Raw genomic sequence first — 16,943 nt, 5'->3', positions numbered from 1 at the left:
GCTAACCTCATCAAACAGAGGAAAGAAAAAATTCAAATACAAGCAATAAGGAATGAAAAGGGTGTAATTACAACAGACTCAGTGGAAATTCAGAAAATTATCAATAGGTACTTTGAGAATCTTTACTCTCACAGAATACAAAACACTGAAGAAATGGACAGATTCCTAGAAATGTACAAATTACCATAACTCAATCAACAAGATATAACCACTCTCAATAGCCCAGTAACAGCTAATGAAATATGAGATGTAATTAAAAACCTACCGGCAAAGAAAAGTCCAGGTCAGGATGGATTCACACCTGAATTCTACAAGACATTTACAGAAGATGTAGACGCTATACTCCTCAAACTCTTCCATGAAATTGAAAAGGATACAATCCTCCCAAATTCATTCCTGGAGGCAAGTATTATACTGATACCTAAACCAGGGAAAGATGCAACTAAGAAAGAGAACTACAGGCGAATCTCCCTCATGAACATAAATGCCAAAATCCTCAATAAAATCCTAGCAATTAGAATACAGCTAATCATCAAGAAGATCGTACACCACGACCAGGTAGGATTCATTCCAGGGATGCAAAGATGGTTCAATATTCGAAAATCTATCAATGTAATACACTATGTCAATTATTCAAAATCTAAAAACCACATGATCATCTCCATTGCTGCAGAAAAGGCTTTTGACAAAGTCCAACACTCTTTCATGTTCAAAGTCCTATAGAAAATTGGAATAAATGGCCTCTACTTCAATCTGGCAAAAGCCATTTATGAAAACCCAACAGCTAACATAATCCTAAATGGGGAAAAACTGAAATCTTTTACTCTTAGATCGGGTACAAGACAAGGATGTCCTCTGTCACCACTTCTATTCAATATAGTTCTGGAATCATTAGCTACAGCCATTAGACAAGAGAAAGAAATAAAGGGAATCAGAATAGGCAAAGAAGAAGTTAAATTATCTTTATTTGCGGATGACATGATACTTTACTTAGAAGACCCAAAAAACTCCACCAAGAAGCTACTAGAATTAATACAGAAATTCAGTAGCATAGCAGGTTATAAAGTCAATACTCAAAAGTCAATAGCATTCCTCTACACAGACAACAAACACAATGAGAGGAAAATTATAGAAACAATACCTTTTACAATAGCACCGAGGAAAATGAAATACCTTGGAATTAACCTAACTAAAGAAGTCAAAGGTCTTTTCAATGAAAATTACAGTACTCTTAAAAAAGAGGTCATAGAGGATTTCAGATTGCTCCTGGATAGGAAGAACCAAGATTGTGAAGATGGCCATACTCCCAAAATTGCTGTATAGATTTAATGCAATCCCTATCAGAATACCACCGACATATCTCGGAGACATAGAGAAATCATTCCTAAAATTTATCTGGAACTGGAAAAGACCTAGAATAGCAAGGGCAATTCTGAGTAATAAAAACAAGGCAGGTGGCCTTACTATTCCTGACTTGAAATTATACTACAAGGCTACTGTGATAAAATCAGCATGATACTGGCACCAAAATGGACCTGAGGATCAATGGAATAGGTTAGAAGACACTGAATCCCCTATGAACACACTCAGTCACCTTATCTTTGACAAAGGGGCTAAACATACTCAGTGGAAGAAAGATAGCCTCTTTAACATATGGTGCTGGAAAAACTGGCTCTCTACATGCCAAAAAGTCAAACTTGACCCGGGTCTATCACCATGCACTAAACTAAAGTCAAAATGGATTAAAGATCTAAACATTAAAGCAGAGACACTAAATCTCCTGGAAGAGAAAGTAGGAGGAACTCTTGAAGACATAGAGGTAGGCAAAGAGTTCATGGACAGAAATCAAATCGCAGGGGTAAAAGTTGAAAGACTTAACAACTGGGACCTGCTCTTACTGAGAACTTTTTTCACGTCAAAAGAAATTACCAATAAATTGAAAAGGCAACCTACAAATTTGGAAAATTCATGACAAATAAGTACTCAGACAAGGATCTGCTCTCTAAAATCTATAAAGAACTAAAAAACACCAGGGCCTCAAAATTTAAAGACCTATTCCTGAAATGGGCCTCTGAGGTGAACACATGCTTCTCAGAGAATGAAATTAAAGAAGCGAATAAATATATGAAAAAATTCTCCACATCGCTAGCCATTCGTGAAATACAAATTAAAACCACATTGAGATATCATCTCACCCTAGAAAGAATGTCTATCATAAAGAAATCACCCAACAACAAATGTTGGAGAGGCTGTGGGGAAAAAAGTACACTTCTCCACTGCTGCTGGGAGTGTGGACTGGTGCAACCGTTATGGAAATCAGTATGGAGACTCCTTCGAAAAGCTAGTTTGGAAATCTGCTTTAAACCAGCAATTCCTCTACTGGAAATTTCCCAGAGGATCTGAAAACATCATATCATAGTGATATATGTGTACCTATGTTTATAGCAGCACAATTTGTGATAGCCAAATCTTGGAAACAACAAAGATGCCCATCACCTGAGGAATGGTTCAGAAAGATGTGGTATTTTTACACAACAGAGTATTATGCAGCTATTAAGAATGTAAACTGCAAGGTTTTATATTGAAGTGGATGCCACTTGAACATATACTCATAAGTGAAATAAACTGGACACACATGTGTGAATATCGTATAGTCTCCCTAGTATAAGAACTCCAAAGAAGAAATACAAATAGAAAGATATAATACAAGCAAAAGGAAAGCAGGATCTCAAGAATGAACTAATCAAGAGAGGGAAAGGAGATGAGCTAGGAAAAATGCAATGTCAAGCCACGTAGTTATATGTAAAAGATGAGCAAGGCAATGATCCTGAGAATATTCAGATGATTCTTTAATCTGGCAGTTAATTGGAAAGATTCTCACCCTGATTAACTATATATACTGATCCCTGTGAACTAATCTACTGCACTGCAGGTGTTAATTTGTAATAGTGGTTTCATGTTTGGAGTGAGTGTCATTGTGGTATTCTGAATATGGGCGGCTTGTTAAGACATGCCAGTTACTGCTAAGATGTCTCTTGGGTAGGTGGATGTTCAAGAAGAAGGGTGTTGTGAATGAAAGCCAGAGACAGGAAAAGGAATATTGTCCTGCTTCAAGGTTGTATATGGTGAGATTTTCGGACTTATGTTGAAAAATGAGAAGTATATAATTCTTTATCCTATTTTTAAAATATAATCTAATTTTTAGATGTTTTTTATCATATTATGTAGGGACTTAAAGTTCATCATATCAATACTTGATGAAAAATACCTGTTCCTTATTATGCCTAAGATGTTTGAAATGCAGTGAGATAGTGAGGTTAAGCTTGATAGCCTAAATCATTTGATAATAACAATAAGCTTGTCTTCTGGATGTTTAAAAACCTAAGTTTGCAGACCAAAATTAGAGAAAAAGGAGGGCTACAAGGAAAGCCAACATTTTGTCCCTAACCTTCTAAGGTCAATTAAGGCTCAGGACATATGAGAAATTGTACTGTAATGTAATGTACCTTGGTAGTGTCCCAAATTTTCTGATCAAGAAGATTATGGGGCCAAAGAGGAAAGTGATCGATTACATGGAGTGTGCCTAAGGAGAGTCACATGGGGAGAAAACCCTCTCTCAGGCTTTCTCAGAGAGCACATTGGCCAAGCAATGGCCGTGACTCATCCACATGGCTGAACAGACAAAGGTTCTACAATCTGAGATAGAGGATCTCAGGACAAATCCTGAGGGGATTTCACTGACCTTCTCAGACCCAAAAGCTACAACTCTTGTTGCACAGGTCCTGCTTCACCTTGTTCTTAACCATCCAGTAGAAAAGTATGAGGATGAAATATAGGAATTAAAGCCATGTTGTTATGTTGAGCTATGGGGGACTCAGGTCAATTTCTGACATTGCCAGTTAAACAGAAGACCCAATGCTATTATGGGCTACTGGACTCTTAGAATATTTTGCTGAGTTTACATACCTATAACATTCAATAACGGAACTTAGAAAAAATGTGGTATACGGATGAATGTCCATTTTGTATCTGTGTATTCAAAGTGGTTAGGATAGATATATAGTTGTATTCTCTTAATGAATAGAATGATTTGTTTTAATGGTGTTTGTAAATAGGATCTCAATTCCACATCTTGTGCAGCAATTAACCACTAAGAAGAATATGTGCAGTATATTATTTGTTGAAAGTGTACTTCTGACTTGATTTGAAGCTGTCTCATTGCTATCTGTTTATCAATAAAAGTTTGAAAAAAAGAGTACTGTAATTTTCCTTTAAGAGATCTTTGACTTTTTCAGTTAGATGAATTCCAAGGTATTTCATTTTCCTTGGTGTTATTATAAAAGTTATTGTTTCTACAATTTCCCTCTCAGTGTGTTTCTTGTCTGTGCAGAGGAATGCTATTGACTTTTTGGTATTGACTTGGTCATGATGTATGATCTTCTTGATGATTTGCTGTATTCTATATGCTAGGACTTTTTTGAGGATTTTGGCATTTATGTTCCTGAGTGAGATTTAGGTGCACATCTTTATGGCAGGTGTGCAGGTGATCTTCTGGAAGGGATGAAAGTGAACTACTGATGAGGTCAAGTACCAAGGATGGAGAAACAGTTCATTTTTGGAAAAGTGCACAAGAATAGATAAGGGTAAACAGATAACCAGCTTATTTGTTAACTGGATTACTGATGGAGAAGGAATTAAGATAAGGAAATTTCCTTAGCTGCCCTATTATCTTGCTTTAAGGTGCAAGATTTCACAAATTACTTGCTGTTGTTGGCCCTGTCCTTTGGTCTGTGGATAAATTTCATGCAATGCCAGCTTCAGACTTTTCCAGAAGTCACATAGGCCTAGGCAAATCTTTCAATTGATATTTCTTTATGTAAATTTTGATCTTTAAAATTATATTCTGGTAGGTTTTGCCACAGAAGGAGGTCCCTTGACAAACGGGTTGTATTAACTTGGTTGAAAATGTGTCTATGTCACTGTCTGTCCTTGTTCTTGGGCAATTAAATATAAATCTCAGATAAATCTCGTGGGTTGAAATTGTAGCCCAAGGGTAGTTATTCTCATGGAGCCTAACAGAGGAGATACTTTCCAACATAAGACCTCTAAAAGTGTTTGTTGAACATGTGGAAAAAGAAATCTTGTTGCTGGTGACACTTTTGTGATTGTGATACAGACACAGGAAATGCAATGCCCTGGTGCAATGTGTGCAGATTCCCAAGTTCCACACATAGTTCCTCATTTGCTTCCAACCTCAGGGAATCAATAAGTCTCCTCTGACTATCAGTTCTCTGGTTGATTAATTACTACATCATCATCATTTTAGTCCCCAGTTCTCTTATTTGTTCTCTTCAAATCAGGAAAATTCACAAGGTTGCGAGAATGAAAAACAGATAAAAGTAATCCAAAGAGATAAAAGAATAAAAAAAGAAAAGACAGAACACAAGGCAGATGGAAGGAGGAGGAAAGGAGAGACAGTTAAAGCTTGAAGTGGGGAGAGTAGAATTGCACACTTCAGGATGATTAGGAGACACATTTGTAATGAAGTTGAGACTTTGTCCAAATGTATTTCAAGAATCTATGTTACGCTTTGGTACATGAATTGAAAAAATGATATAAGAAATTACAAATGGCCACAATGATCAGCTATGTCATATGCAGGGGTATTCTAGAGCCATTGAGATCTCTGATATTGCACATGGAGACTTAGAGTTTCTCTTCTTCTTCCTTAATTCCCAAGCACATGTTCAGGCATGCTTCCCCTGCCTCCCTCAGCACCATATCAGCGTTCCCTCAAGGACTCTCCTATTTCTGGAGATTCTTGAACAGACCAGAGAGAAAAATGCACACTAAAGTTGGTGGTGGTTAAGGGGAAGGGGAGTGGGAGAATGAAAAACCCCAAGCTCTTATGCTGCTCTTAAAGCTTGCAAGATTCAGTAGAAGTTGAGAGCTCTTAGTCTCCATGTTGAGCTGGCCTTGCCATGTACCAGGTAGTGAGTGAGCGAATATGATTCCTCATCTTTGATATTGGGTAGTCTCTGTAGTTGTCTAACCATGAAATGAGGTAATGTAAGGCATCTACTACATGCCTGAGTCCTAGTAGGTCAGAGGTAATCTCAGCCCTGGCCTAGCCATCGCTTTTCACAAATCAGTTTTATACTCCTGAATGGCAGATCACCATATCTAGAAAGGAAAAGGGAAGTTGGAAAACTATACATCTCATTGAGCTTTCTTATATGTGACAAAAATTATACTGACATTAGCTTAGGCATTCAAAGTTTTATTTCATTTGTCATTGTGATTTATGAAGCAGTGTAAGATTTCTAAATAAAAGAGTCACTTTATGCCTAGCATAGGAAATAAAACCAACAGGCATCTGGTGGCCTTAGGAGGAGAATAATTTACTATCACATCAGAGGGAAGCTGGGCATGTGCCTTTGTATAATTCTGTAGGAAACCACAAGGAGGAAGTAGATAGGTAGATTCAGGCATTACTCAGATCCCCATTCCTGTCATGGCCCACATCACTGAGTCTTGCTCTTCAAAGTCCCCCTGTGCTGCTGCACTAATGAACCAATCCACTGTGCAGTTTTTTGCCTGGCTTCCTCCCAGCTGAAAAGTGGCTCATACCCTAGGTCTCGCTGAGCTTTCTTATAGCTGACTGTGAACACACTTTGTGAGAGTGTCAGTAAGTGACGGGTAAAGAGTGGTTGGTAGTTGTAAACTGGTCTCAGCAGGAAGCTCAGCATTTCCATCAGGAAAGCAAGCCAGTACAGCAGAGACAAAGGGATGCTCAGGCTGGAATCAAGGCGGAAGCCCCATTCTTTGCTCAGATTATAATTAAGATCATCATAACTTTGGTGTGGGGAATCATCTGAGATGTAATAGAACTGACCTTGGATGTTTGGGGCTTTGTTGGGGTCTCTCAGGGCCCTGGAGGCCAGAATGTGGGCCCAGGCCACATTGCCCACATAGACTGGGTTGGCAAGAGAGAACTTGGCAGTACTTGGCAGCATGCCATTGTTTTTGAGGGCCATATTGAACACAGAAGACAAGAATGGGCTTCCTTCTCCAAAGATGTAGGTGGGTCTCAAGGCACATGTGTACAGGGTGCCACCATTTCTCAGCATGGAGCCATTAGCTTTCAGCACAGCCTTCTCGGCTAGCTTCTTGCTGTATGGGTATGGAGCAGACCACATGCTTTCATGATGCTGGTCCTCTTGGGCATCCTGGATGATCTCCTTGTAAGAGTTGGGCCCAGAAACCTCCACTGAGCTGGTGTAGATTAAGATTGGCACACTGTCTTGCAGGCAGGCCTCCAACAGGTTCTGGGTACCTGAAGTGGAGAACTACAGGGTCAGTATCAGAAAATGACCCACACAGCTCCTCTGGGGCAAGCTCCTGTTAATTTCCACCCATCCGGGAAGGTGTTTTCCACCCATCTTCCTGGCTTCATCCAGGGAGATATATAAAGATAAAGGAATCAATATTTGTGCTGTGATGAGAAATAATTTCTAGGCTTTAGTGTTCTATCTGTATGTTGTGTAGGCATTTCTATTTCATTTTTGGTAAGAGCGTAAGTATGCTATTGTATATTTTACTAAGTCAGATATATAATGACCATGCACCTTCAGATATAGCTCAGGGATAGACTATATACCTAGCATGCCCAGCATGCATTAGTCCTAGGCTTCACTCCTCAGTATACATAAAGAAGAATTATCTAAAAGAAAAAGAAAAATCACATCTTGCCACTCACACAATTTCATGTTGAAAGTTCATTTAGATCCTACATTTCAACAGGACAAACAGAAAATTTAGAAATCCCATCATATATGCTCATTATTTACCAGACATATGCAACTTTAAATTGAAAATATAACACATGCATATTTTCACTGTTTTTGGATGACTAATGAAAAGTTTTTCACAAGGGCAACCTTTCAGTCTCAGCTAATAGTGAGTTTTCAGTAAGATGTGAAGACCCAACATGTTATCCTGAAAGTGTTCCTGGGAAAGGCTACCCTAGTTCTCTCCATCACTTTGTTAACCTGAACTATAGCCAGGAGTAATGAGAAAGAGTTCCATCACCTGTCTTTGTCTGTTTTTCCACTGAACCTTGGGGAGGACTGAGAGCAAGAGTGTAATCCACTTTCACAAGGGTGGTACTGTGTGGACTGACATGAAAAGTGCAGAGTCAGAGGAGAGCTCACTCTGTAATGCAGTAACTGAAGGAAGAATATGAATGGTTTTGGCATCAAATATAAGTGCTTTTAAATTCTTGCTTTCCTCTTGACTACTGATGGACTCTTAGTAATGCCCTTGCTCTTCTCAGCCCTGGTTTTTATGTCATCTGACACACCAGAAAATAATACTTCTTATCTCTGTTAGCTAACAGTGGAAAAGCAAGGCTCTTCCACTGGAGCCCATCAGGTGATCCACAGGGAGTTTTCTCTTCCCTTCTCATCTCTATATCACTTCCCTATTCCACCCATTGTATGTCATCCACAGGCTACTCTACCTTTCAGGTTAATGTCCATGATGGTTTGTCTGGGAATGGCTCCATGTACATCAATGACAGAAGCAACATGCATGACAACTGAGATGCCATGGCAGGTTCTCCTCAGGCACTGAGCATCCAGAATGTCTCCTTGAATCATGGTCACCTTAGTCTTGGTGTTCAGCTCTGTAAACACAAAAGAGGTCATTAAGAAAATGTGGATGGGCATGGAATTTTATTGATAACGTGACTGTCAGTTATATATTTTCAATGATAAACACAGCAGGGAGTTGTCTAGGGTAGAAGACATTCCATGATGGGAACAAAGTAATAAAAGCACAGGAAAAGTGTGAAGCATTTACCAACACGGGACAAACAACTGTAGCACATTCTGTTGCAGAATGTGAACCTGAGCAGTAAGCTCTCATGAGTATCTGGAACAACAATAAAGAAAACTGTTAATGAGGACTGAAAGTCTCATCAAACTCATCAAGGAGAGTTTAGAAGTTGTGCATAGTTGGTAAAGAGGCAAAATTAGATTTCAGTTGTGCAGGCAATCAGAATTCTATAGCAATGTGGAATTTCAGGAGAGACAGAAGGAAGGCTACAAATAGAATGCTCAGGGGCCAGGGAGATGGAATAAGCACTTCCTTGGCAAATGCAAGGGCCTGTGTTCAATCCCTCATTCTGAAAAAAAAAACGTGAAGAAAATTTTGAGATTATGGGGCCACAGAGGAAAGTAATCGATGATGTAGAGTGTGCCTAAGGAAAGTCACATGGAGAGAAAACATTCTTTCAGGCTTTCACAGAGAGCAAAATGGTCAAGCAATGGCCATGACTCATCCGCATGGCTGACACTGCCAAAAGATCTACAAATTGTGCTACAGGGTTTCAGGATAAATCCTGAGGGGACTGATCTTATCAGATACGAAAAATACATTTCTTGTTATGTAGGTCTTTCTTTCTCTTGGTCTTAACCATCCAGCAGAAAAGTATAAAAATGAAGTATAAAAAGTAAAGTCATATTAATATGCTGAGCTATAAAAGGTTCAAGTCAACAACTTCTGACATTGCCAGTCTTACAGAAAACCCACTAGTATTATGGACAACTGGACTGTATTGGAATATTTTGCTGAATTCATATACCTACAATATTTAAATGACAGTGGAATACCCTTCTCTCACAAAACTAAACAAAAAAGAGGATACAAATGAATGACCATTTTGTATCTGTATATTCAAAATAGGATAGATATACAGCTGCATTCTCTTAACTCAATGAATAGAAAGATTTGCTCTAATAATGCTTGTGGACAGGATATCATGTGTGCATCTTGTACGATGAATAACCACTAAGACAACAATTTGAATGTATTAATTATTGAAATTGTGCTAGTAATTGGTTTTGAAATTGTCTCATTGCTATTTGTTTCTCAATAAAATTATTTAAACAACAATAGCAAAATAGAATGCTCCCCTTGGCTCCAGGATGTCCAATGCACTGTTGTGAGGATATAGGACAAAGCAAGGCAGCAATGCACTAATTAGAATTGCCTGCCAGAATTGTGATGTGGACAAACCAGGTCCCAGCAGTAGCAGCATAGGCAGAGAATCCCACAAGTTTTTATTTCCAGGCCTTGTCATGTCTGATCTGGGATCTTACTGGGTTTAGATTGACCTAAATCCACTCATGCCCAGCCCTACTGCTTCTTTCTTTCATAACTAAACAGTGAGTGGAAAAACTAGCATAATTAAGGGTGGGCTCTTCTGATGAAATTCATTGAAAATGTTTCACTGTGGATTGGATATCATCAATGGCCAAAATCAGTGCTGTGAATGAGTCAGCCACAAGTGGTCTCCATCCCAGCTTTCTAGTGTGCACACATGAAGGTGCACACTTCAGGTGAGACCACACCCAGGGTTGAATGACTCTGTGGTAACAGATCCAATGCAATTTAGCCCAGGAAAACCACATTGTGCCACACATGGCCTCCACTAGCATTTTGCATATTTTTACGCTGTGTAATTTGCAAACTAGTGAACAGTTGTCTTAGGCTATCTCCTAAAGGTGTCAGTGGAGAGGATTTATCATTCTGATTTCCACTGCATAGACCAGCAAAATGGATTAGCAATTACAGATACAGATCTAGGCACACAGCGCTGTGAGGCTGAACGGCTCTCTTGCCTCCCCAACTTGCCTTCTTTCCCCTGCACCTTAACACCAGGACTAAGTGTTAAAAATTGTATTTTGTGAGGTTGAGAAAAGGTAAGTGAGCTGAGCAGATGGGGACAGTGAGACCTCAGGAAGGGGAAGAGATACAACCAGAAGGAAATAGTGAGTCTGAGAGCTCATTGAGAAAAGAAAACCTTCCTGGCATCTTATGTTGGGCTATACTTGTTTCCAGGCCTTGTCCTTGTCAGGTAACCCCAGAAGGCCCTAGCATGCAGGATGGTTGGGCAGGGGTGCAGGTGGGACATGTGTGTCTTTCCAAGCATGGCATCTTCCTTTGTCACGTCCCTTCTGTGCCTCCTGATATGTAACTTTGGGCCTGTTAAGCTGCTGACATCACAAGCTTGGGTCACTGGAATGGATATGGGAGGTAAGGGGTGCTCAGACCCAGAGAGCATTGGACCCTTACTCATCAGTGCTCACAGCCAGTTACTGCCCAGGAGAGCGCTCTGTGGGCACTTCCCCCTGGAGCCACCATTTCCTCCTTTTCCAAGGCATGTGGTTTTGGCCAGTGCTTTGCATAGACAGAATGTGCATTTATTTCTATGTGATTAAGTGGATTGTGGAAAACCTTGAGTCATGCTGCTTTACAGACTCTTCATTAAGATTGCAGATACCACTGTTAGGCCTCCTGGCCCCACAGCCTTCTTTTCCTTGCTCTACATGTTGCAATTTGGGCAAGTCAATTAAATTCTCTGTGCCTTGGTCTTCTTGCAGAATGGAGTGTAACAATATTTCCTATATCTTAAACATGTCTTCTAATGACAACAGGTTAGCACTGCAAACATTGTCCTGTGTATGGCCCATACAGAACACTGTAAGCATCCTTCAGTCTTACCTTTCTGCAGGTCCTTGCCTGAATTTTCACTCGTCCTGAATTGCCACCCTATTTCTCTAGACTCAGCACTTTTCCTATCCCCAATAGTGACATTGTAAATATTTCAGAGATATAAGGTTTTCAAAAATTTCTGCTCATAGTTCCATATTTGCTTCTAGAGGATATCATTGAAGCAGTTAGGTGGAGATATGAGCAGGGAAAAGATCAGAGAAGAGAGAAAGGTATGAGTGTATTCTTAGCATCTTCATCGTGGGTTTCTGTTTGCATTTTAGGGTGACCTGGGCATACCTAAAGGAAGGAATGGGAAGTCAGTGGTTCAATGGACAGAGGTGGACACTAAGATGGACTGAATTCTCACATGCTCAGGGTCAGACCTAGGCCTCAGGGATGTGGCTGCATAGACAAAAAAAAGTTGCTCTATTTCTAAGTCTGATCATTTTCCATGACCTGTGATTAGTCTCTCATTTCTCTTGCAGATGGTTGGGACCTATTTCCTTTCATCACCACAGGGTTGTTAAAGATCTGGGGTAAAGAAGCCAGGAAAACTTAAGATTCTTCCATGAGTTTTATCTGCAGGGGAAACAATGGGGGAAAAGAACAGTGGGCAACACCAGCAACTCAGCTTCACTCTTTCTAGACATGAAAGGCAGAAAGGCATGCCCAAAGGAATCTGTGAGGCTTTGTGTTGGTTGTGCTGGTTCTCATGTGTGTACTGCAGTGACTGTGTACAGGTTCTCATGAATTTTTTTCTCTCTCACTCTCTCATATACCTACAGAAAAGCAACTTTATATCTGGTTCCATTTATTTCTCCTTCACTGAAAATGCTGGCTATTCATAAACTAAAGCTAATATTGAGATGCAAGGCAAGAACGACCATGAAGGACTCATTGCTGATGCCCATGTCAATATTTCTCAACAGGTTTGGTGCCACAGTTGCCAAGTTCATAAACTTGAGCACATTAACAGGCTGAAGGTGAGGGAGATAAATGATGTGTCCATTCTACATTGGAATTCTGAATGTTCAGGTCCAGTATTCACCTATGGCTACCCTCTTAGATATGAGTCAGGCTTAGGCATGAGATACAGTGTGAAAGGCATACTGTTGATAAGCTCAGAGAATACACCATGCCCTTTGGTGGCTGGAAATCAAACAGCATGCTGTTCTCACCATAATTTTAATCCTGGGGCCATAAATCTGAATACATACACTCATCATATTTTCTTAGCATCCTGGATTGAGACTATAAAATGTGTGTATGCCCTTAGACATTTTTGAGCTTTGGAAGGAGCCTGAGGAACATGTGCCCTAAATATTTTACAGCAACCAGTGATAAGCCCAGGGTTGTTATTCTATCAGATACGTTGGAATTTTGATCACTTAAAGGGTTTGGACAGCCATTGTGGTTTTATCCAGCCCCATATAAACAAAAAAACTATGGCAACTAATTGGATAGAATTGTCAGGAGGTACTCTGTGGCTCCAATTTTCTTATTGTTTGAAAAACGTGCTTTCTCATGCTTGCTCAGGCTGTGGAATGAAGCCCTCACCTCAAGATTCTGGTTTACTTACTAGAGAATTCTTCCTTGGTTTCTGGTGTGAAGATCTTGTCCAGGGCTCTGACCTCTTGTAGCCCCTCTTCTTGTACCAACAAGTGGATGATCCTCTTGCCCAGGAAGCCTCCTGCTCCTGTCACCAGGCAGCTCCACCCTGTCATGATGAAGGCAGGAAGCAGGGCACACTGCTGGAAGGTGTGGTGACAAGTTACACTGTACAGGGCTTAAAAAAAAAGTTTGGTAGGTGAATGCACATGCATGACTTGTAATGACAGAGAGGAAGAAATTACTGAGCTTGTCCATTGCATTTTTCCACATTTCAAGGGCTTGTGTCTAGATGGGTGAAAATTTGTCAGAAGTAACTAATCTGGAATGCTTGGTGCTGGAATTTACTCACAACATTATGCTAGGATCAAGTACAATAAGATTGAGTGTGTGAGATTTGCCCTCCCTGAGTAGTGTACTTTATATATAAGGAGAGAAAGAGCTGTAGATTTCCCTTGGTTCCCCTGCCTGTCTGCTTGCTGTGGACTGTCTCCTCTGACATGCCTCTCTTCCATGCCACTTTGCCTTGGATCAACCAAACTATGAGCAGAACTATGTAGGAACCTGGAACACAATAAACATTTCCTGTTCCTCTTAACTTTTATTGGTGGGTATTTTGTCTCCGCCATTACAAAAGTAACTAAGATACACATGAATCAGTTCTGTGATCACAACATGTTCAGTGTTAGTGTCTGACACTGCCACATCCCTGAAATTGAGGGCTTAGTCCTTGGAACCTTCAGTCACTCTAGATATTCATCACAGACTCAAATTTCTTTCATTGTTCTCTGAAAAAAACCCTGTAAATTTCCATTGGCCCAGTACTTCAGTGGGTTCAATCAAATTTTTCAGTCATAGAATCCAGAGAAATATTGACTTTCCTATGATCTTGGTTAGCTATAAAGGAGGATGTAAGAGAAATAAACAGCAAGATGTTAAGGGTGGAGGAAGAGGAGGGGAGCTTCAGTGCTGTTGTTGTCCACAGAACCCACTGAAAATACCAGGCATTCAGCTCTCTGGAAGCGCTCAGATCCTGTGCTTTGGGTTTTTATGGAGATCACTGCATACACACGATCAAGGGAAGAACAATTAGGCTCAACTAGGACTGGTCATGAGTATGATTAAGTCACAGCAGACTGCTAGGATTCCAATCAGACCTTTTCATTTAGGTTTCTCTTCATTCTTTCCATGAGGGTATGGATCAGGAGCACCATGGAATGACGTTTTCTGGATTGTCAATTTTATCAAAAGTCAAATACTTGTCTCAAGCAAAGACCTTCATGTCTAAGGAGTATAGAACTCAAATCAATGTACTACAGGACTCAAATATCATTCAGTCATTAATAATATTGCCAGTGGATAATGGTAATATTATATGAAGGTGTAATAGTATATGAAGCTATCTTACACAATGAAAACCTTAATTTTAAAAACTCACATTCCAAAAGCAAGTGGATTGACCTGCCTAGGCCTGTTGAATAATCAGAGTAAGAGAAAATACAGTTTTATTTGGCTGGATGTATGTATGTCATATTTGTTTTTCATAATTTTAAAATACATTTGATAATTCTTAGCCCCAGGTTCTCTTTCTCTTCCTCCTTCTCCAATTTTTTTTTCCAAATTATTAACATCATAACATTTCTCCTTGGAAGGGACATTGGTTTTGGACAAGGAGGTTTTCTACCACATGCAGAGACTTGCCCTACAGATAGCATGTGAAACTAGATAGCACATGCAGCAATGTTAACTTATTTCGTCACTGATGTCATCATCCTTCTGTACTGACCTTTCTTACAGATTATCTTTCTAACCAAGATGGTTTCAGGTTGAGACATTCTTTCAGACTCTCTTTATCTGAGTGGGCAAGTTCCAACATTCCTCCAGACCCTCTTTTCCAGAGTTGTAAACACACACTCCTCAAAGGGCTGTGGATCTCTCTGTCCACTGTGGAACATTATGGATTGTTCAGCATGTTGCTTATTGCAGATAAATGAGAAGTGCCTTTTAAATCCTTGCATTTTCTTTACTTGTGATTCATTTTTGCTCTTTGTGAATTTTCTTCAGGCATTAGGATAGCACAGTACAGTCCAGAGTCAGTGTCCATTCCTGTCAAGACCTACATTTCTGACCTAGGACAACTGCAAGATGCATTTCAGAGAAGTTGAGACCCATCTCACCAGAAAATTGACCACATAACTACTTGCAGTCACTGTCCCTTTTTTGAGCAGACTGGGCAGTAGATACTAGCATAATGTCTTTTAAAGTGTGGGAAAAGATTATATCTAGATTCTGGATCAGGAGCACCATGGAATGACGTTTTCTGGATTGTCAATTTTATCAAAAGTCAAATACTTGTCTCAAGCAAAGACCTTCATGTCTAAGGAGTATAGAACTCAAATCAATGTACTACAGGACTCAAATATTGCTATAGAACCCCCATGTCAACTCATTGTGCAGGTGAAGTAGAGCATGAAGGGGTAGTTAAAGTGAGAAAAAATGAGGAAATGCCTCTTTCACTATCAGTCATTCCAAAGCCTAGATTTCTTTGTGGGCCTTATGTCCCTCTTGAAAGACTTATGGTACTATGCATGGGACTGTGTCACTGATGGATGTCCCTGAAATGCACTAGGTCTTTGCCTACTATACATGTGTTAGTAAGATCGGGAAATGTGCCTTTTATGGTTTTATTTTTATTTTGATAAGAAATAAAATTATTATTATTATTATTTTTTTTGCTGTACCAGGAATTGAACGCAGGACCCTGTGCTTGCCAGATAAGCTCTCATTCTACTGAGCTATCTCCTCAGCTCTAAATTATTTTTTAAAAACCATTAGAAATGACATAATTTCTTGGAATATAGTAGTAGGAATTCAATGATGTTTGTTATATTGAATAAAGTTTTCTTTAAGTTAGTTGTTTATATTGCCAGATATAATTTAAAATTGAAAATTGATTTTAAAAAGTTATAAGATGCTTAACAGGAAAAGAAAAATAATTTAAACATTAAATTCTTCAATAGACCAACAGAAATCAGCAGTACAATAATGCAAGCTATCTTGTATCTATACATAAATATTTTTCCCCTTCTGTTATGGTTTGTGTCCCCCAAAAGCTTCATATAGTCTTTGGGGCAGCTGCTGGAGTTTGCAATTGATTATTGTGGGTATGGATGCTGCACCTTCCCTGGGGCAAATAATTTGTATTACAACGTGGGGAGAAAAGAGAGGCTGGCTATCTGTCTGACCTGCTGCCACTCCCTTTGCTCTCTGCTCTTTGCCACTGCCTTGAAAGGTTGTTCTGTGCCATATGACACTCTGCCTCGGAGCCAGCTGAGTATGGTGTGAAACCTCCAGTAACTGTGAGCTAAATCAGCCTTTCATTCCTTCATTTTGGGTGTCAGGTATTTATCCCAGCAATGAGAGAAGGGTAACTGAGACAATTTTCTTCTCTGTCATTTGTCATTTTTTCCCATGCCAGCTGTTCCTTCCCTTTGAGCAATTTCTATCAATTTTGCAATATTTATTGTCCATTTCAGATCTTATTTAATCTTTCAGGTTCTTATACTATTGAGACAATATGCTGAAAAGTGCTTTCATCATTGTTTGAATTCTAAACATACAATTTATCCCAAAATTCACTTGTACTATCTTTATCAGATTGCCACCTGTCCAAATAAGATGTTTCATTATCCTGGAACTGTCAACCATAATGCTGTACTCAGCCAAGTTTTTAAAAATCTCCTGAGAGGAGGACCATGGAGAAATGAAGGCAGGAA

At 39.5% G+C, this 16,943-nt stretch overlaps 1 protein-coding gene across 2 annotated transcripts; it reads right to left on the bottom strand.

Annotated features, from left to right (window-relative positions):
* Positions 1-6,507: 6,507 nt before the first annotated feature.
* On the bottom strand, positions 6,508-13,283 carry LOC101582290 (3 beta-hydroxysteroid dehydrogenase/Delta 5-->4-isomerase-like). 2 transcript variants are annotated; one of them, XM_004646173.2, is made up of 3 exons: positions 13,139-13,283; positions 8,522-8,686; positions 6,508-7,336 (listed from the first exon to the last, which is right to left on the bottom strand). In XM_004646173.2, the coding sequence occupies exons 1-3, from the start codon at positions 13,281-13,283 to the stop codon at positions 6,525-6,527; spliced, it is 1,122 nt and encodes a 373-aa protein (XP_004646230.1). In that variant the 3' UTR covers positions 6,508-6,524. The 2 variants fall into 2 exon arrangements, with proteins under 2 accessions (XP_004646230.1, XP_004646231.1); XM_004646174.2 differs by lacking the exon at positions 8,522-8,686.
* Between the last annotated feature and the right edge of the window lie 3,660 nt (positions 13,284-16,943).

This window comes from Octodon degus, unplaced genomic scaffold (assembly GCF_000260255.1).
Source record: "Octodon degus isolate 3935 unplaced genomic scaffold, OctDeg1.0 scaffold00257, whole genome shotgun sequence".
NCBI lineage: Eukaryota > Metazoa > Chordata > Mammalia > Rodentia > Octodontidae > Octodon > Octodon degus.
This window is presented reverse-complemented; position numbering and strand designations above follow the sequence as displayed.

Bases quoted from the DNA above. Each gene is read 5' to 3' on its own strand.
- LOC101582290 (XM_004646173.2), bottom strand. From the start codon at position 13,283: ATGACAGGGTGGAGCTGCCTGGTGACAGGAGCAGGAGGCTTCCTGGGC. The intron at 8,687-13,138 runs GTAAGTAAACCA...TTGTGTTTACAG, and splicing joins AACCAAGGAAGAATTCTCTA to AGCTGAACACCAAGACTAAG. The intron at 7,337-8,521 runs GTAGAGTAGCCT...TCTCCACTTCAG, and splicing joins CATGGACATTAACCTGAAAG to GTACCCAGAACCTGTTGGAG.